Genomic DNA, 25,026 nt, shown 5'->3' on the forward strand with positions numbered 1-25,026 from the left:
CGGCTGTTGGATATTAACGTGCCAAGCATTTGTCATACATATGTTGCATCTCCGATGCACAGGCTCTTTTTCTTTTTTTTTGCTCGGTGTCAACTGCGTCTGGAAATGGGACAGCGCAGCAGATGTAAAACGTGGCTTTAATAATGACGATTGAAAGCCATGCCATGCCATGCACCCCCCCCCCCCCCCCCTCCTCCTCCCCCAGCGAACGAGAGCCGCCGCCGGCGATACGTCCCCCCCCCCCCACCCACTCTCTCTTTCTCCCTTTCTTTTCACCCTGCTCCCGTTCCCCCCCCCCCCCCCCTCCTTTCAAGGTGTCTTCATTGTCCGGCGACAAGCGCTGGAGATGCATTTAGGATGACCGACTGAAAAAAAGAGTGATCATAAATAAAGCGGCGTAAGGCCCGGCGTCGTGCACAAAGGCCTCTTTCTCCTCGCCGGGCCGGCTCTGCGGGGCTTCATTAGGCAGCAGCGTCACATCTGCACCGCTCCGTCCCGGCCCTTTATGGTCGTCCCCCATTGTAAAAATGCACTCCATCCTCACGCTCCGGGCCGGGCCGCTGCCACTCAAGCCAGGCCTTTCATCACAGGGAGAGAGAGAGGGGATGGGGGGGGGTCCTGAATCCTCTCTCTCAACCGCATTCTACCCCACTGTATCGCAAACCCTTACTCAGCTGATATCATTGTTAATGGTTACATTGAGTCGAAACCAAATAGTGTCATCATAGGCTCTCCATCTCCATCTCCCTCTTTGTGTGTTTTCTCGCTCTCTCTGTCTGTCTCTATGCCTGGCTCTCTTTCTTTCTCTCTCCCTCGCTCTCCCTCTCACACACACAAAAATTATCTATATATGACCATTTCATCACACAGCCTCATCACATAAAACACAGTTCCCCATTTATAGAGATTGGTGCACGGGCAGAATGTAGAAATGCAGAAAGTGCGGGGAAAAACACAACAACAACTTTGTGTTCCTGGGAGAAAGACACCCGTAATGGCCTCTAAAAACAGATCCTCCACATCACAACATAATCAATGGCCCACGCCTCCAACCGCCCCCCTTTGCGGCTGCTGCCGTAACAACAACAACAACTAACAACAACGCACCCTTTACGACTGACAATACAGAAGGTTAACCCTTTCACTACCACACTATAGACGGTTAACAATTCACTGCACACGACAAAGGGTTAACCCTTTCACTGCCACACTACAGAAGGTCAACCCTTTCACTACCACACTACCAAAGGGTTAACCCTTTCACTGTGACAATACAGAAGGTTAACCCTTTCACTACCACACTACCGAAGGGTTAACCCTTTCACCACCACACTACAGAAGGTTAACCCTTTCACTACCACCACACTACAGACGGTTAACCCTTTCACCGCCACACGCCAAATGGTTAACCCTTTCACTGCCACACTACAGAAGGTCAACCCTTTCACTACCACACTACCAAAGGGTTAACCCTTTCACTGTGACAATACAGAAGGTTAACCCTTTCACTGCCACGCGGCAACGGGTTAACCCTTTCACCACCACACTACAGAAGGTCAACCCTTTCACTACCACACTACAGACGGTGGTGGTGAAAGGTTAACCGTCTGTAGTGTGGTAGTGAAATGAGTTAATGAATCACGGGATCCATTAGGCGGACAGAGCATCTATCACAGCGCTCGCTGCTCATGTGAAATCCTCATGGTTGTTATTCCTGTGCCAGAGCCACCGCTCTCTCTCTCTCTCTCTCTCCTCCTCCCTCCCTCCTCGTCTGAGTAATGGGCCGGTCCTGCGTCTCCGGAGCAGGATGTTAAAGTATTGAGATCTTACAGCCAAACACGGTCGACATCCCTCTCCCTATACCAGCGTGGGTGGAATGCATGCCTGCTCTCGCTAACTGGCTGTCTCCTCTTTTAAAGCAAAGTAATTATAGGCTTGCCGATGTGGGAGGGAGAGACGCGGGCAACTCACGTGGGAATGATATTCTTGCAACACACCAGAGGTACGGCAGCATCAACACACATGCGGCAGATATACGCGGTGTGAAATATGACTTTCTCTCTCAAACGTTGAGGGATGTGGCACGGCGGTATCTCCGTGGGGAATTATGGCTAGAAATTATTGTTTTGTGTGTGTGTGTGTGTGCGTGTGTGTGTGATTGTGTGCGTGTGTGTGTGTGAGTGTGTGTGTGTTTGCGTGTGTGCATGCATGTGTGATTTATGTTCTTAGCAACTTGTGAGGGCCAAAGCCTCCCACAAGTATAGAGAACCTCAAGGAGGAGTAAATTGTGAAGACCATTTTTGTGGACCTCATTAGGAAGAGAGGCTATATTTAGAGACGAGTGTTAGCATTAGATCAAGGGCAAGGGTTAAGGTCAGGGATTAATAGGGGTCATGGAATGAAGTGTGTGTGTGTGTGTGTGTGTGTGTGTGTGTGTGTGTGTGTGGTCGCTGCTAGCCTACCTTTAGGGTCATCTCTGACCACCAGTAAACCGTTCCGACACACCACCTTCCCTGTGGCCGCGTCCACGAATACCAGAGATGGAATACTGGTCACTTTGTACTTGTTCCACAGTTTCATCTGCACAGAGAGAGAGAGAGAGAGAGAGAGAGAGAGAGAGAGGGGTGACGGGATGAGAAAGAGCACATTGTGAGTGTAAATGTCTCAAAACGAATTAATTCAGTGTTTTCTTTTTGTTCGTCTCATTATTATACATTTCAGGAGAATGCAATTATCTCGCTTTAGACGTTGACACTGGAGCAGATCACAATTGGTATCAAGCGTTTTACACAACGGGGGGGGGGGGGGGGGGGGGGGGGGGGCGACTCTCGCTCACACTAAAAACACACAAACCTTGTGCAAGTGTACACCGATACGCGTGTGTGTATTTACACGGCGAGTGTAAGAGAGACTCAGAGATGTGGTGGCAGGGTGAATAAAAACAGCAGCGTAAGCCGGGGGCCCCGCGGAGAGTTTCCTGAAGGCGAGACTCATAACCGCTTGCAGGGCTGATCCCAACTTGAAAGACGCCGGTGTCGCGGGGAAATTCAAGAGGGTCGCTTTGCCCCCTGCTGTGTCATGAATAAGCGCGCCGTTGAAAAACCCACACTTGACAAATCCTTTTGCCGTACATGCGCCGCTACTCCTGAGGCAGCGCTTCCCCTCATCGTCCCGCTTCCTCCGGTGTAGTACTTCACTGTAAATTATTCAGGCTTGTTGAATATATACGATGCATAATTTTTTGACAGGCATTTATGAGGGACCCTAAATGTAATTATAGTGGCAACTGCACAACTGGCTGGATATGGAATACAGGCGCATAAAAAAAAACGGGGGAACATATTCTTTTACGACTGCAAATCTGCCACGTGAACCGAATACTATTTATAGACCCGTTTTTCAGCGAGTCGTCGACATCAAAGGGCGGCGGATCATCAGGGGCACTTCATACATCTGAAGATTCACTTTCCATATCAGAGGAGACGAGGAGACGGCGGCTGGTTCCCGGAGAGCCCCGGCCCCCCGGCGCCCCGCGGAGGGTCATCACTTCACTTACGACACAGACGCAGTTGACAGAAGGTTACCCGCTTGAATCCTCGGCCCTAATCTCTCAGAACCCCCCCCCCACCCCCCCCCCCCCCCCCTCTCGCAACGACTACAATTGGAATGCCCTTGAGCAAGGCATTGAGGTATAAAAAAGAAAACAGCTCAGTGGCCAACAATACCAGACTGTGGTGGTTGTCCTACTAGGCAGGAGAGCCAGCATGCAATTTATACAAGGTGCATTCCTCGTGGGGAAATGGGAAGTAGGGAGGGGATACATGCACACAACATGTAAACAACAACATTCATTTTGGACCCGCCCCAAATCTTTTAAAATGATAAATTCATTAACACACCAAAAGGACGAGTTTAGGCGTCCTTCCCCGCCATGCTCAAGTTGCCGAAGACGCCGTAACTCGTCTTTGATATCAATATTTCAAAAATCTGTGATCGGAATCATATTTTCCATCCGCAGCCTTCACACACAGTTCAGAGCTCCTCTCAATCCTCTAGCGGTTCAAGAGCGCCATCTGGTGGCCGATCGGCAGAAGCGCCAAACAGGAAGTGATGTGGCTGAAGTGCTGATCACCCATATTACTTCCGGCCACTCTCTATAGCTCCCGCGACTCCATCTTGACACAATACATAGCGATCCGTTGCCAATAACTCGATAAACAACATGATTTGGACGTATATACCATTATACAACCTGGAAATGGACCGGGTATTTTTACATCCCATAATGGAAAACTGTCTACCCCACGCTGATCGCCCAACGGCCCGCGGAGACTGGGGTGAGTTTTAGCGTGTAATATTTCCGTGTTCGATACTAACTGATCTGATGAACATATGTCCCACATTAGATGAATGGTATAACGCTGCCCACGGAATTATAAACGCCCCCTCGCCCATCCGGTCAACATCAGATGACGTGTAGTAACTTCCAGAAGTACTTCCAGTTGGAATTTTTTATATCGCGCTGATTGCTATCAAACTGTATTTCATCATCAATATAATGCATTTGGGGCTATAATCACGTTCTGGAGAAAGCTGCAGAAAGAGATGAAAACATACTTATACTTTAGATCATATTTTAGTATGAATATGTGAATGAAAAAGTTTAACGTTGCTACACCATGAACAATACATATAGGACCTTGAATGGGCCCTAATAATGGCAATCTAGCAATAGAATTTAAAAAGTTATAGCCCTGCAAAGAAGGGGAACTTCTCCATGTTAAATAGAGCTGGCAACGGATGGTATATCATGAATTTAGCCTTAGGCAATCAAAGTGTTAATCAATCATTTTTGGGGGAGAGGAAAGCAATACTTTTATTCCGCACCTTTCTAAGAGCTCTGTGGATGTAGAAGGTTACCGGCTTGAATCCCTTGGCTCTAATCTCTCACAAACACCCCCCCCAGAGCTACCATCGGAGTGCCCTTGAGCAAGCCATTGAGGTATAAAAAGAAAAACGCTCCGTGGAACAGCTCGGTGGCCGACAATACCAGACTGTGGTTGTTGTACTACTATAGTACGGGTGTTTGCCTGTATCACGTCACGTGTGGAACCTTTCCCTGTCCCCGTGGCTACTCCCGCTAGGACACTGCTTTAAATAAGGACGTGTCTGTAAATCAACACTGAACACTGAGCAGCTACTTCCACCGGGCAAACAGACTACTGACGGACAGTCTCTAAATCATCACACAAAAGCACCTTTGTGACTCACACAAGCACATTACACACACACACACTGCTGCTAACATATACCTTATATATGTTAAGGTATAAACATATATATTGTATACATTTGTATAGATAGGATATACGTTGTGTATTATGTTTAGTCTATAGTTTAGTTCATAGTTTTAGTTTATAGCTATTTATACAGTTAGCGTAGCATAGTTTGTATAGATAGAATATACGCTGTGTATTATGTTTAGTTTATTTGGTTTAGTTTATAGTTTTAGTTTATTTATAGCTTATCTAATTTATATTTATAGCTTATAGTTATAGTTAGTATAGATGGAATATACGTTGTGTACTATGTTTACAAATCTATTACAGTTGAGGAGCCGGGAAAAATAAGCATCTCACGTTTTTTTCTGAATGTATGTACATTTAAAAAAGCTGTGACAATAAAATAATCTGAATCTGAATCTGAAATCAACTCCTGTGGGTAAAATAAATAAGGGCTTCAAGACTTTGCTAAAGAATCAGGTGGACAGTGGGACAATCCAGCTTGGGAGTCCCACGTCCGAGAAGGGAAAATGAAGCAGTGAGCTCAGCTCGGCCAAAACCGACACACATTATAACGGACCGATCCAAGTACTTTGGTACCAAAGTAATGTAATGATTTAAGATGCGCGGTTTTCTAAACGGCTGCGGGTCAAATGAAGTCAGGACTGTGCCGTCAATGGGGCTCAGGAGAGAGAGAGAGAGAGAGAGAGAGAGAGAGAGAGAGAGAGAGCTGGAAGTGGGTTTCAGTTACCGTTTCACCACCAAGACCCGTGAAAACCTTTTGTTTCTCTTGCTATGAAAACAATGACTTCACTGCAGTAGCCAGACTTGAACCTTCTAATGTGTACAGAGAGAGAGAGAGAGAGAGAGAGAGAGAGAGAGAGGCTGAAGAATGCATAACTGGTGTGTTTCACATGTGTGTGTGTGTGTGTGTGTGTGTGTGTGTGTGTGTGTGTGTGTGTGTTCCCTCCAGGCAGAGGGCATACGATGACCCCTGGGAGTCAAACGGGGTCGAGCGCGGGTCCCCCTTCTTTTGGGTGTGCGGAGGTCAGGCGTCCTTTCCCGCGGAGGGGAAGACAACGCGGAGCCTTTTCACCATGTCGGTCTGGAAGTGCCTCAAAAAGCAAACTTCAGGGGCCCTGCCACAGTCGACAGATTTACCACACTCCCCATGGCTCTCCCAGGCCTCTGGAAACTACAATCGCTTGCCTCCGAAATTGATGGGGTTAGGGGCATTAACTCCTCTGGTCTCCGGTAACCTACGTGTCCAGCAGTACATCTGTGAAAGTCGGCAGACTCTCGCTCGCCTCGGTGTCGTCTGACATGAAGGGCCGGGGTGCTTGTGATGCGAGTTGGACCGTTAGCTCGGGCCAGCGAGAGCGAGGGGCGGCCGACGACAACACACACTTAAGGAGGCAAAACAGGTAGAATGATATCAAGAAGGGGGATTGAGAAGCGGCTAAGTGGCGCAGTGGGCAAGGCGCTCGCCACTAACGCATGAGATGCTGGGTTCGAGCCCAGCTCTCTGCGTTGCTACCAGCTTGGCTGGTCGTTCATACTGGCAGTGTTAGGGGGTGGGAAAGCCGGTGGGTGGGGATCGGACGTTGTGGACAGCGACTCCTACAGGTCGGTTGGTGCGCCTGTACAGCAGAATCAGGAAGCATCGGGGGCAGCGTGAGCCTCCCACGCGTTACTCCTCGCCACTGAGAGATCGCGCTGTGCAGTGAAAAGATGCGACAGCTGCCTCCTCGTGTACCGGAGGGGACACGTGATGCAAGGCTTGGTCCTCACTGCAGCCGACCAGTGGGAGGCATGGTCTAGCAACATTCGAGACAGGGGAGGGGAGAATTGAAGGGAGAATTGGCAAGGCGAAATTGGGATGAGAGAAAAATTTAAAAATAAGGAGAAAAAGTGGATAAAAAAAGAAGGGGGATTGAGAGGAGGGAAGTATCACGAAATAGCTCAGCGCGCTAACACTGCGATGACGGAAACAGACTGGCCATCGAAGGATTACACAGAGGCTACAATAACATTTAATCTATGAAATGGATAATAGGCATCTGTTCTTTTAATAAAGAGTAATATAAAAAGTCATTGCTTTGAGCTAAAATAATCTCTTCTCTTTTTTTGGGGGTCTGGGGTTATTATACAAATGGAAACCAAATCCGTTTACCATGCTGATACACACGTTACACCGCCCTCTAATGTGATTTCTGGGTAATTGCAGAAAATCTTGCACGTTCAGTGTAAGAGCACAAAGAGAGTGTGTGCCGGAAGATGGGCATGTGTGTGTGAATCCAATCTGGACCTCCTTCAATCCCATCAAGGTGACGAGCCCCGCAGCTAGGAGAGGACTGCTGCACCGAGATCGGTTCAGCGAACACAGAGAGGCAGAGCCAATTCCATCTCCTTTCACCTCCTTTCACAACAGAAGCCTACCTCTAATTCACTGTGTCCCAGAATTATCTCTTGTCTGGTGGTTTGCAGCACTTCAGACTTAGAGCTCCACAAGGCACAACATCTCTCAGGGTTTACATTTACCTGTAGAGACGCAAGAGTGTGTGTGCGTGTGCGTGTGTGTGTGTGTGTGTGTGTGACACAGCTCATCAGTCGTCACCATAATTCAAGGTAAGATGATTGGCCTGTCATTCATGTCACTGGCTTGGCTCAATGCGGTTGTAAAACTCTCTACGGAGACAGTCTTTGTGTTAAACACAAGAATTTGCCAAGGGGGGTGTACGGTTGGTGCTCGTAAAAATGTTGAAAATAGCTGGATTTGTTTTTTTCTCCCCGAAACCTCAGTCATCATCCCTCCTCTATTATCATGAAAACACAACACGATAGTGTAGTGATCACAATTAACGTTTCCCCCCTAAACAAGGTCTCATTTGTGGGCCAGCCAGCATATTATAGAGTTTAGACAATAAACAGAGATGGGGGGGGGGGGGGGGGGGGGGGGGGGGGGGGTAGGAATAGGATACGCCATGCTTAAAAAAGAAACACACAAATCACCCCGTCTAGTCCGTTCTCATTCCCAACTCGGTAGCTCACATATGCAAAAGAGATTTTGTTTCGTTTAGATGAAGTCTAAAGCCTCTCATAGAATGTTTTACTCATTTTGCAGCAAACGTCTGTGCCTTGTAGAGCAATATAAAATGGCTCCAAAGATCTCATATGTTACTCCCATGCGTAGAATAAGAATTAAGACTACAGCATCGCCGCAGCAAAAACGGCTCACTTCCTTCCACTCTCTAGCTCATATTGGCAGGGCACCTCCATATATTAGCCAGACCGACGTCGGAGACGAGGCTTGGCTACACGGTTACACAGTGGATTATGTACGTCAATAACCCCCGCAGAGACCCCACCGACTGGTAAGACTCCTGGGGGACATGGAAATCCATACTAACAATCCATTTACTCTCTCTCAGACATGCAGGCATTAGCCTCACACTATAGGCCCGGGTGCTCATCATACTAATTGGATCACGCGTGGTTGCGGTTCCACTTATCGAGGCAGAGGGGGGGCAGCGTAAGGGGCTTCCCAGCGAGCGAGGGGGCCAGGAGATCAGCGAGTGTCTGTGGACAGAATCAGGTGTAACAGGCTAAACTAACTCTCACCGAATGCAGCTACCTATCTGTATGCATCTCGCGTGGAAGAGCTGAAGGGGTCATCACCCCCCCGGCGATCAGAAACCACCATTTTCTCCAGAAAATGCAGATTTAGTCGTTAAAGCCACAGAGGGCAAACCAGCTAGAATCAGCTAGTGACTGCGCTACTTAAAGGGATAGTTTGGGCTTTAAAGCTGCAATAGCTATTTTCCAACAGTATTTTTCACATTTTTTTAAACTTCTCATTACCACCTGCCATCATCACGGACCATGGGACTCGGCAAGTAAGCCAATAAAGCATTGCATCGACTACACTACTGGCAACTGGCAAGCATTTCATACAACTTAAAGGTGGTATAGAGATAACATTCAGCCACTAGATATCGCACTAGAGCACCAGCGTGCATTCCATGTGGGAAAATGGCAAGTAGGGAGGCGATACATGCACGCAACATGTAAACAACAACATTCATTTCGGACCCGCCCACAATCTTTTAAATTATTAATCAATATTTTTTATCGGGGGGAAAAACAATACTTTTATTCTGCATCTTTCTAAGAGCTCTGTGGATGTATTATTATTTATTATTATTATTATTATTATTATTATTATTATTATTATTATTATTATTATTATTATTATTATTAATACTTTGTTTTAATGATTACTCTACATATGTTTATCTATCTAGCACCTTTAATGTCCAAAAATCTGAAATATCCCTTTAACTACCCGTGGCCATGTCATTCTATGAATGAGAGAGAGGGGAGGGGGGGGGGGGATAAATTCCTCAGTTGTCCACATATATCCATGTTGAGTGTCATGGATGGTGATCATTTTCATGCTTCTTTGCACTGTTGCACTTTATTAGCAACATTCTGTGGTTTAAAGGGGTTAGGCTTGCTAGGGAGCCCCCCCCCCCCCCTACTCCCTGCTGTGCCCCCCCACCCCCCCCCCCCCACCCCCGAAACCTTAAACACATACACATCTGCTTCACTTTTGGCTCGCTCCCCATTCAAACCCCCCTGCAGTCGTTCCATTTGCCCAACCTCTCTCTCCTACGGCTCCCTACACACTCGTTCCATCGAGGCCCCCCGGGGACCAAAGCGAGAGAGTCCGTTCCCGCAGTGGGACTTTCAGTAGCCTCAGTCCTCAGCACGCCGGCTGGTTGAGTGCCGCTCTATAACCCTAATGGGGGGGGGGGGGGGGGGGGGGGATTCCTCCAGTAACCGTCCTCTGTTCACCTCTCCTCGGGTCCAGCCCCCGTCGTCCCACAGATCGTCTTTCACCGGGCCTGTCGGACCCCGGGCTTCTGCCAGACCCCTTGTAAGAGTGCAGCGACAAAGGAGGTTCAGCACTGGTACAAAAGAATGCCCGTGTATCACCTTGCGCTGCCCGTGGCAGGGGACATAGTTCTTTATCTTTCAGGAGAATAGGTAGATGTTTAATTTCTTCTTTCATGATCGTTGAAGCGGAACAAGTGGAGCGAGCCACGTCCACAACCAACCAACCAAAGACGAATTGGGTTAAAAAAATGACCCAATTCTGCTGTGACCCATCGTCACCTCCATATATTTATATTTGTAAACGACTTGATCCTATACACTGTGAACGGAACGTGCAATAATGTTAATGTTACTCACTCTTGTAATTGTATATATCTTCTACCATTTCTTTTTAAGATCTCCTTATTTTAGCACCCCGCTTGTATTTAAGTTGTTCATTCTAGTATTGTGTGATCAAAGTACAAAGTACGTTTTTTATTGTACGGCAAACTGTCATGTTTAACTGTGCACATGACAATAAATCATCTTGAATCTTGAATAACGAGGAGAATGTTTTTTATTTTAGTTTCGTCTAGCATATTAGGATGCGATTATAAAAAATATATGGCCGACACACCCATAAGGTTTCCATTCCCGATAAATAACCTGGATCTAAATCATAGTTGGACAACGGTAGGCCCATATAATCTAATTTAACCAATTGGTCGATTCTCAGTGCTTTTTTAGTGCAGTACAAAAATGTTCCCCAAATAATCCCCCCATTCACGACGTTGTGGTTTTCTTTTTTCCCTTTTATTGCTGTGGCGCATTTCTGTCGGGTTGGTACGCAGAGCTCGAGAGCTCTATAAAATCGGTAATGCATTCCACATGTATCAAAGCACAGCGACCAGGCAACGGAAACCAGAGCCATGTCTCAGTTTGATTTGATTTTATAGTCAGAAGACTGAGACATATGTCTCGACGGGGGTGGGTGGGGGGGGTTAAGAGCACTGCCGGGGGGACGAAGAGCGAACCGTTTAATATCGTCAGAAGGGGTAACGGTCAGGTGACCACTTAAACGGGGCATCTGTCGGGGGGGTCGGTCGACGCGTGAAGCCGTTCCGTGATGGGAGGACATTTAAAGGCTCTCCTGTCATCTCCTCGATGAGCCGTGGAGTTTGTCTGTGTGTGTGATTGAGCTGACTGACTGACTGACTGGGTCCCCTCTGGACATGCTCAACCAAAGCATCAGTGTTTTATTGGGTCTCTTTATAGAGCCGGCCTGCAGGTGGTGTGTGAACTCCAGCCGTTAAAGGTTTACTGTGGACAGCCAGGAGAGTGGAGGCTGAGCTGGACTAATGTTTTTTATTTGTTTTTAAGGTGTGAAAACCACAGGATCGAACACAAGTTCTCATGCATCCCGTATCGCTTGAGACAAAAAAAAAAATGGATCTAAAGACGTCTCTCGTGATGGTGGTGTCTAGACAGCGGAGAAACCAAACTCTCGCCTAAAGCATAGTACATTTTTTTCCTCCACCGAAATTGGATTCAGACCGTCTTCCCTTCCCACTGGTGTCGTGTACAAGCGGATGCTGCTGTTATTATTCATGTGTCAAGGCAGGTTTCAGCCACTGGTTTTTGGATTGGAAGCCCTGCTCTTGGGTCCTTGGGTGAAGAATCAGACATGGAGACTCGGCCGGTCACATCCATGTGTCCCTCTGCTCCGTCTCCTGACTGCACCGGTTCAGTTTAATAACGTGTTAGTTCCTCCATCTTACACTCTCTAGTCTAGACCCCCACAGTTTGCACTGAAATTGGAAAATCTGCCTTTAGCTTCTGCCCCCCCCCCCCCCCCCCCCCCGACACGTGGGAATGTCCTGCAGTGTACCTTAAAATTCAATACATCAGTATCCTTCAGCCATTTAAATCCTTAACAACCGACCATTTCACACCAGTTTGCTTTTAAATCGTTTTATTTAAATCGTGCTGTATCATTGAAAACGAGACGTTGCTCTCAATGGTCTTTTTGAGATTAAATAAAGGATTGATTGAATGAATGAATGAATGAATGGATAGATGGATGAATGAATCTCCTGACTATGCTAGTTCAGTTTAGTAGTGTAACAGAGGTTCCTCCATCTCCTGACTAAATTGGTGCATTTATATAGCAGCTTTTATCCAAAGTGCTTTATAATTTTGTTCCTCACATTCACCCAGGCATTCACTCACACATTCACACACCGACGGCGGAGGCAACCATGCCAGGTGAAGTGTCTTGCTCAAGGACACTTCGACACGCTGCCCGGGAATCGAACCGAGAACCTTCCAAGTGCCAGAATCAGAATCAGAAAGGTCTTTACTTTAAGTAGTTTACACATACCAGGACTTTGATTTGGTCGTTTTTGGTGCGACATTAACGGACAGACAATTACGGTAGAATAAAATAAAATGGAATATAAGCCAAATTAAAATAGAAGCACAATAGAATAGAATACAATTATAAAATAAAATATTCCAGGGCTGTACAATTGTGCACGGTGTGGTCAAGTACATACACTAATTAGAATAAAAACAACAATACAGTGGGATGGAATATTTAGCAGGGCTGTGCAATTGAGCAGTAATATGCAAAAAGTATGAACAGTGAAGCATGAACAAATATGAAGAGTTTTGATTGTATATATACAACTAGACGACCACTCTACCTCCTGAGCCACTGTCGCCCCCCCCCCCCCCCACTATAATATCGTTAACTCCCTTTTTCTCGGCGGTCAGGTGGCGTAGCGGAGATTGTGCTCGTCACCAATGCAAGAGGCTGCGGTCTCGACTCCCGGAGAGTCAGCATTGCCTTGGCTCGGGCTGATCGCTATACTAACTCGTTTGACTGAGTTAGGGGGAGGGAAGCCGTGGGTGGGTCCTGGGCGTTGTGGACAGCGACCCCTACAGTTCGGTCGGGGCGCCTGCACAGCGATGGTAGGATCTAGAGAAAGGTAGTGCGACCTTCCACACGTTACACTCTCCCGGTGAGAATCTGCGCTGCCAGGCTGGCTGCCGGCTGGCTGCACATGTGTCGGAGGAAAGCATGTGACAGTCTCCGGCCTCCCGGACCAACAGTAGGGGGGGGGGGGGGGGGGGGGGTGGGGAGTGCCGCAACAACCAGGAAGGGGGTTGGGAATTGGCATAAACGACTAACAGTGGGATGGGAGAAAAATCGGAAAAAGGAGGGGAAAAAAGATAAAAAAAAAAAAAAAAAAAAAACTTTTTCTCGAGCCCCATGCCTCCTCTTCTCCTCGGCCCTCACAGCTGCCCTCCACCTTGTCTTCAAGCGCTCTAAACCCTCAGTGCAGTAACTCCCCCTCCCCTGTGCTCTCCTTTTCCCCCAAGCATAGCTGCCTGTATCCAAGTGAGATTCCCAGTGCTGGCCGTGTGTGTAGTGGCTCCCAGGTGGAGCTGGTCTGGAAAGGGGACCTCCCTCTCTCTCTCATATCTCCAGGCCATGGTTCCTCTTCCACACTCTCTTCTACCATTTCTGAATCCTCGAAGGAACCCGATCCATCTCACCGCTCCTCGTCTTCGGCCACAGAAAAGTAAATCTCCTCCGGTTATGAATCACCTCTATTTTGCATTTCACTTAGCCGTCTCTTACTTCCTCAATAAGCAAACGAGTCACGTTTACCATCCGCTTTTCTCTGTATATTATTTAGTTATTGTCCCTTGCACTACATTAGGATGGTGACGAACTCTATAATATTACATTCCATTATTCCACATATTATATTGTTTGCTCTCGTTAGTCATACTGGAAGACCTTCGGGCGAACGCAGGCCAAATGTAAACATTAACAGGCCTCTCGTTCCGCTCCGCTGAGCTCATTACAGACACCTGTCCTCGTTTAGAACACCTCCATTATGACAGATAAATGCTCTTCCTGGAAAATAGGGGGAAAAAAACCCAGAAATGCTCAAGTCGCAAAGGCGTCTCACATTGGCCCCCCTGCTCCTTAAACGAGGCACGTTATTATGCTATATCATATTTGTACCCTAAAATATTCATTGGCTCATCCGTTGTGGCGGTGGATCCCTTGTGCAGACTGATGCGCCGGTTAAATTGCTTTTCCAATAGAGGCCCCTGTTACCATGGCAACCTCCCCCCCCCCCCCCCCCCCCCCTCCAGTCAAGACATGTCATAGAGTGCCAGACACATTGTGGGCTCTTAGTTAATAATTCAGTGATAAATTAACGGTTTTGTGAGGGAAAACAGGTGCCAGAGTGTCAGGGGGCTTTAGGGGAAAATAGCTGCGCAGAGAAAGAGAGAGAAGAAAGAAGGAGGGAGTGAGAGAGGAGTAAGAGAGGGAGAGAGAGGAGAGAGGGGTGCGTTTCCCCTCCTGCCATGTATGAAGGGACAAAAGCTACTCCTCTGAATGCAGCCTCTAAATCCAAACTTGGACTCTATGGCCGGACTCCGCCGGGCTAGTTTGTATTTAGTGAAGAATGCAGCGTAAAAAGGAGGGGGGGGGGGGGATTGTAAAGGAGTAAAAAGCCAGGGCTTCAATAGGTATCTGCGCCCATTGTCCCTCCGCAAGACCTGGGTTGCCCCTGAGGCCTACATACTGCAAGGTCAAAGGTCACTGCAGCAGGGGGTGCATTCTTCACTCCCACTGGTGTCTGGAACAATCATGGCTGCTTCCCTGCCCCCACACAGACTCTCTCTCTCTCTCTCTCTCTCTCTCTCCATCCCTCTGCCTGTCTCTCTCTCTGTTTCTCCGTCTGTCTGCCTGTCTCTCTCTCTCTCTCTGGAGCACAGTATGTGTCCTGGATGCCTTCACAAACAGCATAATACACACACACACACACAAGCATAGGCCTATTAGTATGAAGCAGGCTGTATGTGAAGGAAGTTACATCTACAGACACACATACCTTATAGGTAAATCATTAAGTAGGTGTAACCGCTGAAGCTCAGGAACAACAAAAGACCTCTGTGGGCAATAATGATTTACCACAACACTGTTTACCTATCGACAGCAGCAATCATGTAGTCAGAACTATACTACCTCCTTATACTACATCATTATTGGTAAGCTACCTCCTTATACTACATCATTATTGGTAAGCTACCTCCTTATACTACATCATTATTGGTAAGCTACCTCTTATACTACATCATTATTGGTAAGCTACCTCCTTATACTACATCATTATTGGTAAGCTACCTCCTTATACTACATCATTATTGGTAAGCTACCTCCTTATACTACATCATTATTGGTAAGCTACCTCCTTATACTACATCATTATTGGTAAGCTACCTCCTTATACAATCTCATTATTGGTAAGCTACCTCCGTATACTACATCATTATTGGTAAGCTACCTCCTTATACTACATCATTATTGATAAGCTACCTCCTTATACTACATCATTATTGGTAAGCTACCTCCTTATACTATATCATTATTGGTAAGCTACCTCCTTATACTACATCATTATTGGTAAGCTACCTCCTTATACTACATCATTATTGGTAAGCTGCCTCCTTATACTACATCATTATTGGTAAGCTACCTCCTTATACTACATTATTGGTAAGCTATCTCCTTATACTACATCATTATTGATAAGCTACCTCCTTATACTACATCATTATTGGTAAGCTACCTCCTTATACTATATCATTATTGGTAAGCTACCTCCTTATACTACATCATTATTGGTAAGCTACCTCCTTATCCTACATCATTATTGGTAAGCTGCCTCCTTATACTACATCATTATTGGTAAGCTACCTCCTTATACTACATCATTATTGGTAAGCTATCTCCTTATACTACATCATTATTGATAAGCTACCTCCTTATACTACATAATTATTGATAAGCTACCTCCTTATACTACATCATTATTGATAAGCTACCTCCTTATACTACATCATTATTGGTAAGCTATCTCCTTATACTACATCATTATTGGTAAGCTATCTCATTATACTACATCATTATTGGTAAGCTACCTCCTTATACTACATCATTATTGATAAGCTACCTCCTTATACTACATCATTATTGGTAAGCTATCTCCTTATACTACATCATTATTGATAAGCTATCTCCTTATACTACATCATTATTGGTAAGCTATCTCCTTATACTACATCATTATTGATAAGCTACCTCCGTATACTACATCATTATTGGTAAGCTAGTACCTCCTTATACTACATCATTATTGGTAAGCTAGTACCTCCTTATACTACATCAGTATTGGTATGTCACAAACATCAGTTGCTTTTTGAGTTTAAATAAAGGTTTGAAATTAAATGAACTGACTATCGTCGTCGATTTGCATACCCAGCCTGATCTATGGCCCTACAGTACATTTCATCAAGTAGTTTAAGCCCGCTGGGTTGAACAGAGATGAAGTTGATAGAGAGGGGTAAGCCTGGCTCTGACCCAGCTGGAGCGGGCCCGACAGCGCCTCAGAGATTGGCCTCACACACTCACAATGATGGGCCGCTCTCATGACTGCAGGACCACTACGGGAGTACATTTCTCTGGGAGTCGTTGCCTGGTGCCTGGCAGAGGCATTACATGCATTACATGCATTATCTGTAATCCAATACAGTATGGAATGAACGCTGGCTGAGGGTGGTCCGGGAAAACACACACACACACACACACAGACACAGACACAGACACAGACGCACACACACAGACACAGACACACGCAAAACAGTGATTATTTGGATCCACCAATTACATGTTGAACCCAGGACGGATAGTTGTTGCAAAATATCAAATAAGTATACAGATAAATTACATTATACACAAGATTACAACATTCCGGAGGTTCAACATGATTTAAGCAAACATTCACTTGCTATGTAGCAATACTTGTTTGGCGAAAATGCCAGACTGCCAACATACACCCACACACACAAAATGAAAATAACAAAGAACATGCCACTACGATCTATGACCACTACATAAACCACCTACAGCTCAACATCAGCAAGACACAGTGAATGAAGCCATTCACACAACCTGCATTTTGCTTTCAACAAATAACTTTAGCTAAATGAAGCAACAATTCACATGCTTTAATAATAGCATTATGTTTTCACGTCTGGGCTGGAGGCGTGTGCCAGGTTCCTGGAGTGCCAGGGGGGGGGGGGGGGGGGGTGGCTGGTGTGCTAAAGTGACTACTTCCTTGTTGTGACCTCTGTTTGACCCCTGCATGGAAACGCACACTCCTCCAGACGAGCACACCGAGGAGTCTGGAGCCACAGCTTAAAAACACTACACATTAATATTAATAGATAGGGAACAGAAGGTACTATTATCAATAATAATAGACCGGAACAGAAGTTACAGCGTAGAGACGTATTATCAATGTTCTTCTTGGTGGGCGAGGCGGACGAAACCTCTTTTCTAACCTAAAAAAAGTGTGTTGTGTTTAACTATTTATATAGTATCTTCTTCAGCGCTTACACTTTAGGCCCATCTACAGAAGGAGCATTAACATTATGTAATGTGGAATATGATTTGATATTGATTTCTGGTGACTGTTAAACGGAGGCCGTCTCTCAACGTCATGCTGAGTTTGATTGAAGGGTCATTATTGACTGCTAATTATTAAGATAGCATCTTATATCTTGCACACATCTTTAAATTTTTTGCAGATTAGATTAGTGGTCTCCTGCAGTATCTTCACAAGAGAAGACACACAACAAACACTGATTCTATTAGTCATAAATAACAGAGCACTGTGCATTTATTCCTGTAAATAGAAATGTATTCATGCCTGTAACATGCCTGGTTTAAGTAAAGGTTAAATAGTAGATTACCATCGTCCCCCGATGAGGCCGATAGCCTGCTGGTCCTAAATATAATGTTATAGACTTAACCAATAAAGTGTAATATATAGACGTGTGGCATGATGCATGTGGAGACATATGCTTTGTGTGTTCTTGTGAGGGTATATTCTTGGTCCCATTGTATCTTCCATAGCCAGCAGGGAGCCTCATAAATCACACTGACACTCTGCCACCCCTCTGCATCATAAAATAACACACACTCGCAGCAGAGGCACGACACCAGACACAGCTAGGCCTATATAGATACACACACACACGCGCGCACACACACACACACACACGCACGCACAATCTCTCCGAGCCCGACAGCTGCCTTCAGTCCAAGGTGTGTCCAATCCATACAGTTTTCTTCGACACACAACGACATCCCAGTAGGCCGTGACACAGCCACAAATAGACGGATACGCAACTGTGGGCTCACAAAGTCTCACAAAGACAAGGGGTGGCGGCGCGCACCTTCACGTCAGCTCTCCCCTCTCCCCCTCCCCGAGGGCTCCTCTCTCTGTCTCTGCGTCTATAACCCGGGCCAGCGGATTAAGCTACGCTAGTGACATTGGGTTACATTGTGTGACACTTTATATCCATCCATTAGGGCCGCTTCCTCCTCCAGTCTTACGCTCATTAAAAGGCACATCTGTTTCCCTGCTGCTCGAGGCAGGCCTCACGAGTTTACTGCCGAGTTGTACATCTGGACACACCCCCCACCCACACCACACCCATCCTATCACAAACCCTTCACTACTAGCCTCCTTCATGGCCTACCCCCCCTTCCCCCTCCCACACACACACACACACACACACACACACACACACACACACGCACTCCTATTACCATCTCCCCCATCCTCCCTCCCCCGGATCTGCTGTCTGACGTTATGCTTTCATATCAGATCAGCAAGGATTGGCCGCAGCCAGTTGGAGTAAAAGAGGATCAGTGTAGTATTGTACCACTCCCCACCCCCACACCTTTTGACTGTATTAATAATCCGATGCCCAGTATAATGGTTTTATTTAAATGTCATGAATTAAAGTCTACGTAATCATGTTCCTTCGACGACACTCTCGAAATTAAAAGTGGTCGTTGAAAAGCGTTTGAAAGTCAAAAGGCCTTGGATTTCGTCTGGCACCCGATTCGAGAGCTTCTGCTCGTGGGAATCATTTATTCAAGATTCAAGAGTTTTATTTGTCACATACATACACGAGACATGTAGTGAAATGAAGGTGGCCATGCCCGCCTCGATTGTGCAAAGTTACAAATAATAAAATAGAATAATAAAATAGGTAATAAAATAGACATGATAAAAGTAATAAGAATAAAAATATTTAGACATTCTGCAGCCCACAAGGTTATGATTTTAGATTTGCACCGCAGGGAAATTAAATAAATGTGGAATAACGCATTTCCATCATTCATGGTATCAAATTGCAATACCCAAGCATTGCAAAATGTTAAAAGGCACTGTTGCACATGTTTCAAATTTGTCTCCAGCGAACACATTGAAACTCTTTCAAGTGAATAATTGAACAATCGAGGCAAAAAAACACAAGTCCATCTTTGAACAGACTATATATACTTAAGAGTTGTATAGGCAGGCAATCCATGACATTTGGAAAGTACCAACACCTGACCCCAAAAACGACACCGAAAACTGCACAACCTCTCGTCTTTAATAATGCATTTATGCTTCCACTCCAATGTAAAACCCTTCGGTCATACACAGGACTATAATATGGTTAGTGTATGGTCATACACAGGACTATAATATGGTTAGTGTATGGTCATACACAGGACTATAATATGGTTAGTGTATGGTCATGCAGTGACAGGAGTATAATATGGTTGGTGTATGGTCATGCACCGGACTATAATATTGTGCATTTAGAAGGTAATATGATTCATGCAACACACACTGTTGGCTCTGAAGAACTGTGTGGTCTGGTGTACAGAAGCCAACATTTGAATGCTAACATACAGGCAAACATTTGAGAAAAAACACTGAAAAGGAGTGGGAGTGGACTGAGGGGATATTCAGTAAGAGAGGCTACATGAGAGAAGCGGAGATGGCAGGAGAGGGAGCTGTAGTGACACAGAGACAGAGACAGAGACAGAGACAGAGAGAGAGAGAGAGAGAGAGAGAGAGAGACAGACAGACAGACGGATGGGGGGAGAGAGAGAGAGAGAGAGACAGAGAAAGAGAGAGAGAGGGGAGAGAAAGAGAGACAGACAGACAGACAGACAGACAGACAGACAGACAGACAGACAGACAGACAGACAGACAGAGAGAGATAGAGAGAGAGAGAGACAGAGAAAGAGAGAGAGAGCGGAGACAGAGAGAGATATCACAGACAGACAGAGAGACAGACAGATGGGAGAGAGAGAGAGAGAAAGAGAGACAGACAGATGGGGAGAGAGAGAGAGACAGAGAAAGAGTGGAGACAGAGAGAGAGATATCACCGACAGACAGAGCGAGAGAGAGACAGGAGTGATTGGGGTTTCTCTACTTTCCTTTTCCATTTCATTTCCATTCCGTCTACAACAGGTTTTTTCATTGAGATAAATAAAATGGGTGAATCATTGCTCGATAACCGAGTGCGCACGTACGTGTACACTGGAAAGAGGGAACAAAAAAATCGAAATAAAGTCAACTGGTGTTTCCAGAGGACTGTGAACTGGGTGATACACACGGAAGAGGAGAGGCTTGTAGCACACGGAGGAAGCCCTTTTACCAGGAGACAGAAACCTATTCATGGTGGTGAACACCCATGAACTTTATTTGTGCAGAAAAGCAGTATTTGTTTTGTCACCGGACCAACCAAGCTATAAAAAAACTTGAACCATCACCGGATTGACCGCCGCCAGGTGCTGCTGCCCAGGAGGTACCAGACAGAGCTGGCCGGGCCAGTGATCTGGTGTACATGAGTTGGTAAACTAACCCTACGGTTATTTATTTCTCTTTTAAAACCAGACAATTTATTATGTTTCCCCTCAATACTACACTTAAAAAAGGAATAGGCCAACTTTTTGGGAAATTCGCTTATTTGCCATCTACCCTGGAGTTAGACAAGCAGATAATACATACCCTTTTCTTCTCCGTGCATTGCATTAGGCTTAGGGAACAGCCGCACTGTTAGCCTAGCTTAGCGTCATTCACTGGAAGTAGGTGTGCCAGTGTAGCAGCAACAGTCACGAAATACACTCCAAATAAAACTTATTTTATTCAACAAACATGACCATGTTCACGTCTTAAACTCATACTGAGGCCTTAGTTTTGGTTTTAAATTACATATCATTAATTTATTTATTGTCACACAGAGCAGAAAAATTTGCCAAAACAAACACATTTCCTTTTATTTACACCGTCGCACGACAGTCAAGTCAAGTCAAGTCAAGAGTTTTATTTGTCACGGCATACAAGTATACAATGAAATGCGGGTGGTCTTGCCCGCAACGATGTGCAATACAGTAGCAACAACATATAATAGAATCCAATAAAACAACATTGTGCAATAAACAAGTAACATAGTAGGGCATATCGGTATTTGTACATAGGTTATTTACAGAGCATGAAGGACATGCTAGGTCCTGACAGTGATGTATGCCGAAAATAGCAGACCTCACAACGCGTCGCTCCCGCAAGTAAACACCGGCAGGTTATGTCCACCTGATGACTCGGAGCAGCTAGACAAAATGTGAAACCGAAGCCAGTCCAATAGCCAGTTGCAATGTTTGCAAGACGGACGTTCCGTGTGCGTTCAACACGACCAAAACGTCACGTTATGTGACTAGAGCCAGCAAAGGAATGGGGGGACTCGGCGCTGGTGCTTTGCCAAACAGCTGTATAACGGTATCGATTGCAATGCCTCGCTTGAATGAAGAACGTTCACCTGGATAACGTCAACATTCGCTTTGTGAGGATTAGTCGTCGGCGTTTCAGAACAAAATGGAGCAAATCATTACGTAAGTCGGAACACTGTGAACGTATACTAATGTGCAAACAAATTTCTCGTATGGTGAATGAAATGTGAGCCGACACGCTCGACTGTGGCTATTGAGGCAAGTTCAGGCAGGCTTGTCTCGCTTCTGACAAAAATGCATCAAATTGGTTACCAATGTGAAAGATCGGATCGGGAAAGATCGGTATCGGCAGATACTCAAAATCACATGATCGGGATCGGATCGGGAGCAAAAAAATGCGATCGGGACATCCCTAGTTGTGACCTTTGTATTTACCACGTGGAGAAATACAAAAACATAATTAGTCATTTTCGTTTTCTAAGCAGATAATATACGCAGAATTTTTTTTTGCCCAACCACTGCTGCCTGGGCTAATATATATATATTTTTCCCCACGTGGTAAATCCCTTAGAAGCCTAATCCATGCACAGAGAAGAAAATGGTATGTATCTGCTTGTCTAACTCCAGGGTAGATGGCAAATAAGCTAATTTCCCAAAAAGTTGGCGTGTTCCTTTAAGGCTAAAACTACCACTAGGCTGCTCGAGTTCGTAACACCGGACACAGACGGAAGGACAGGGGGCCCAGAGACAGACAGACAGGTGGACAGACAGGGGGTCCAGAGACAGACAGACAGACAGGTGGACAGACAGACAGGGGGCCTAGAGACAGACAGATAGGGGGCCTAGAGACAGACAGATAGGGGGCCTAGAGACAGACAGACAGGAGCCTAGAGACAGACAGACAGGGGGCCTAGAGACAGGCAGACAGACAGACAGACAGGGGGCCTAGAGACCGACAGACAGGGGGCCTAGAAACAGATAGACAGGGGTCTTAGTTTTCAGGGTCATATTACCCTGTGGGGTGGACGGTCGACAGCCGAGAGGGGCCACGGGCCAGGCCTGCTGGAGGGTCAAAGTTCAGGCCTTTAATATCTAAGGGAAAAGAGTGTGTGGCCTTGACGACACCCGTTCACAACTAACCTCCACACAACCCCTGACCCCCTCCTGACCCCATCCTGACCCCAACGCCTTTCAAGACAAAATCTTTACAGGGGAAAAAACATCTGAATTAACACTCAGCTTCTCCTTCCTGCCCCCCTGTAGACCACCAGGGCCTCTTGTCACACACAGATATGTCACTCAATCACTCACACCTTTTATTTCTCTCTTTTATTATCTCATGCGCGCACACACACACACACACACACACAATTTACACATTATTGTGATTTCCAAATCGCAGGAGGCTGCAACATTTGATGTCTGTCTGTGATATCTGTCTGTCATCATCTTCATTTGATGAAGTGTCAAAATATTATTCTAAATTAAGTATTGTGGTGCAGCGGGGATACCCAGGCCACAGATCGTATTCCACGGATACAAGAAGACTTCTCTGTTCGGTACAGAACCCTGCCAAAATCACATCATCATTTCATTAGCCTTTTTTTCCCCCCAAATGAAAATGACTCCAAAAATACCATTGCCTCCAATACCGTGAACCCTATCGCAATTTCAACATCTGTCAAAAGGATGTAGCATTCATTCCATATCGCTCAGCCCTAACACACACAGACACACACATACACATACACACACAGACTCCTTTGCAGTGATTTCCATTTATTGAGGAAATCTAGTGCATCAAAGTGTAAATGGCACAGAGAGAGAGAGAGAGAGATGGAGAGAGAGATGGAGAGAGAGTGTGTGTATGCTTTGCTGTCTGTTTGTAATTCAGCTCCACGGTCCCAACAGCATAGATCTGACGGCTCCCACAGATGCAGGCCGAGGTCATTGGGCCTCAGTAAAAGCCCAGGCTTCCTACAGACTGCTCTGATATCTTATTTCAGCAGCTCAGAGGCCTGCTAGACACCATGATGTAATCCTCAGCCCACAACGCCTTCACGCAGGCGAACGCATCTCTACCATTCTATTAGTCTCTTAGCGGGTCAAATCTGCTGCACGAATGCAAATGTGATGGGAAATTATTAAAACTTTGTGACCTTTGTTTAAAAACGCATTAGCCCCGCGCGTCAGTGCGAGTACGACTCGTGGCTATGGATACGGCCCTCATTACGTTTCCTAGCGACGATTATTGTCTTACAAATAATTGTGCTCGACAATTTGATTTGTCTCGTTTTGGCTGAAATGCAAAGCGTGCCCAGACAGACTGTCAAAGTCCTGTGTGGCTTTGCAACTAGAGCCACGTTACTCAGTGTGCTTACGTTGCATTGGTAATGCCGGAGCAATGGAAATGGTAGAATCGGTATAAACACAGACAGGGTCAAGCCTCTCCGCGCCCCGTCCTACACAGATGTTAAGGCTATTTAACATGCAGATTTATCTGAATCCAAGTCATGATCTCTAATGGCTGACAGGATATACATTTTTGCCAATTTGCAAACATATTTGCTTTGATTTTGAAAGTTAATATGGAAGAGGAAAATTAAATGTCACGATCATGCTAAATAATTGCATGGTTCTGCTAAATGTTCTTTCGTTCTTCTACGAAAACTGTGCTTTAGGGACGCTTGCTTCATAATTTACATTTACATTTAGTCATTTAACTGACTCTTTTATCCAAAGCGACTTACAAGTTCTGTACGATAAGTCAGCAGGAAGGGTACAACTCTTTCAGCCGGGTAACAATGTTCATCAAAGTATTGAAACTTGAGTGCTGCAGTGTTGAGTGCATAGTAGTAGACATATTAGTATAGTAGGTATAGTGCATGTGTATTAAAAAAATACCACACCAGCATAGGGGTGTAACGATGTGACCTCACAACGATTAATTTCTATTACGATTATTCAGGCAACGATTCAATGCATCATGAAATCGATAAATTTTCTATCAGTTAATTCCCAAAAAGAATTGAATACACAAATGTGGCTGGGGGAACTGATTCGCTCAGCATGAATGGACTATAGGTCAATAAAAACAATACACAAAAAAAGAAAAACATAAGAATTAAATCTTTTATAATTTCGGTTCATTTAGATTATAATCGATTCTAACATTTTCAAATCGATGCAGTTGAATCG

At 45.6% G+C, this 25,026-nt stretch overlaps 1 protein-coding gene across 1 annotated transcript in view; it reads right to left on the reverse strand.

The window, feature by feature from the left end:
- nxn (nucleoredoxin) overlaps positions 1-25,026 on the reverse strand; it is a 92,927-nt gene that overhangs the window by 18,902 nt on the left and 48,999 nt on the right. Inside the window, exon 2 of the mRNA XM_084318578.1 lies at positions 2,459-2,580. Coding sequence (XP_084174704.1) covers positions 2,459-2,580 — 122 coding nt within the window. The remainder of the gene's footprint in view (positions 1-2,458; positions 2,581-25,026) is intronic.

The sequence above is a fragment of the Notolepis coatsorum genome, assembly GCF_963971535.1.
Source record: "Notolepis coatsorum genome assembly, chromosome: 1".
NCBI lineage: Eukaryota > Metazoa > Chordata > Actinopteri > Aulopiformes > Paralepididae > Notolepis > Notolepis coatsorum.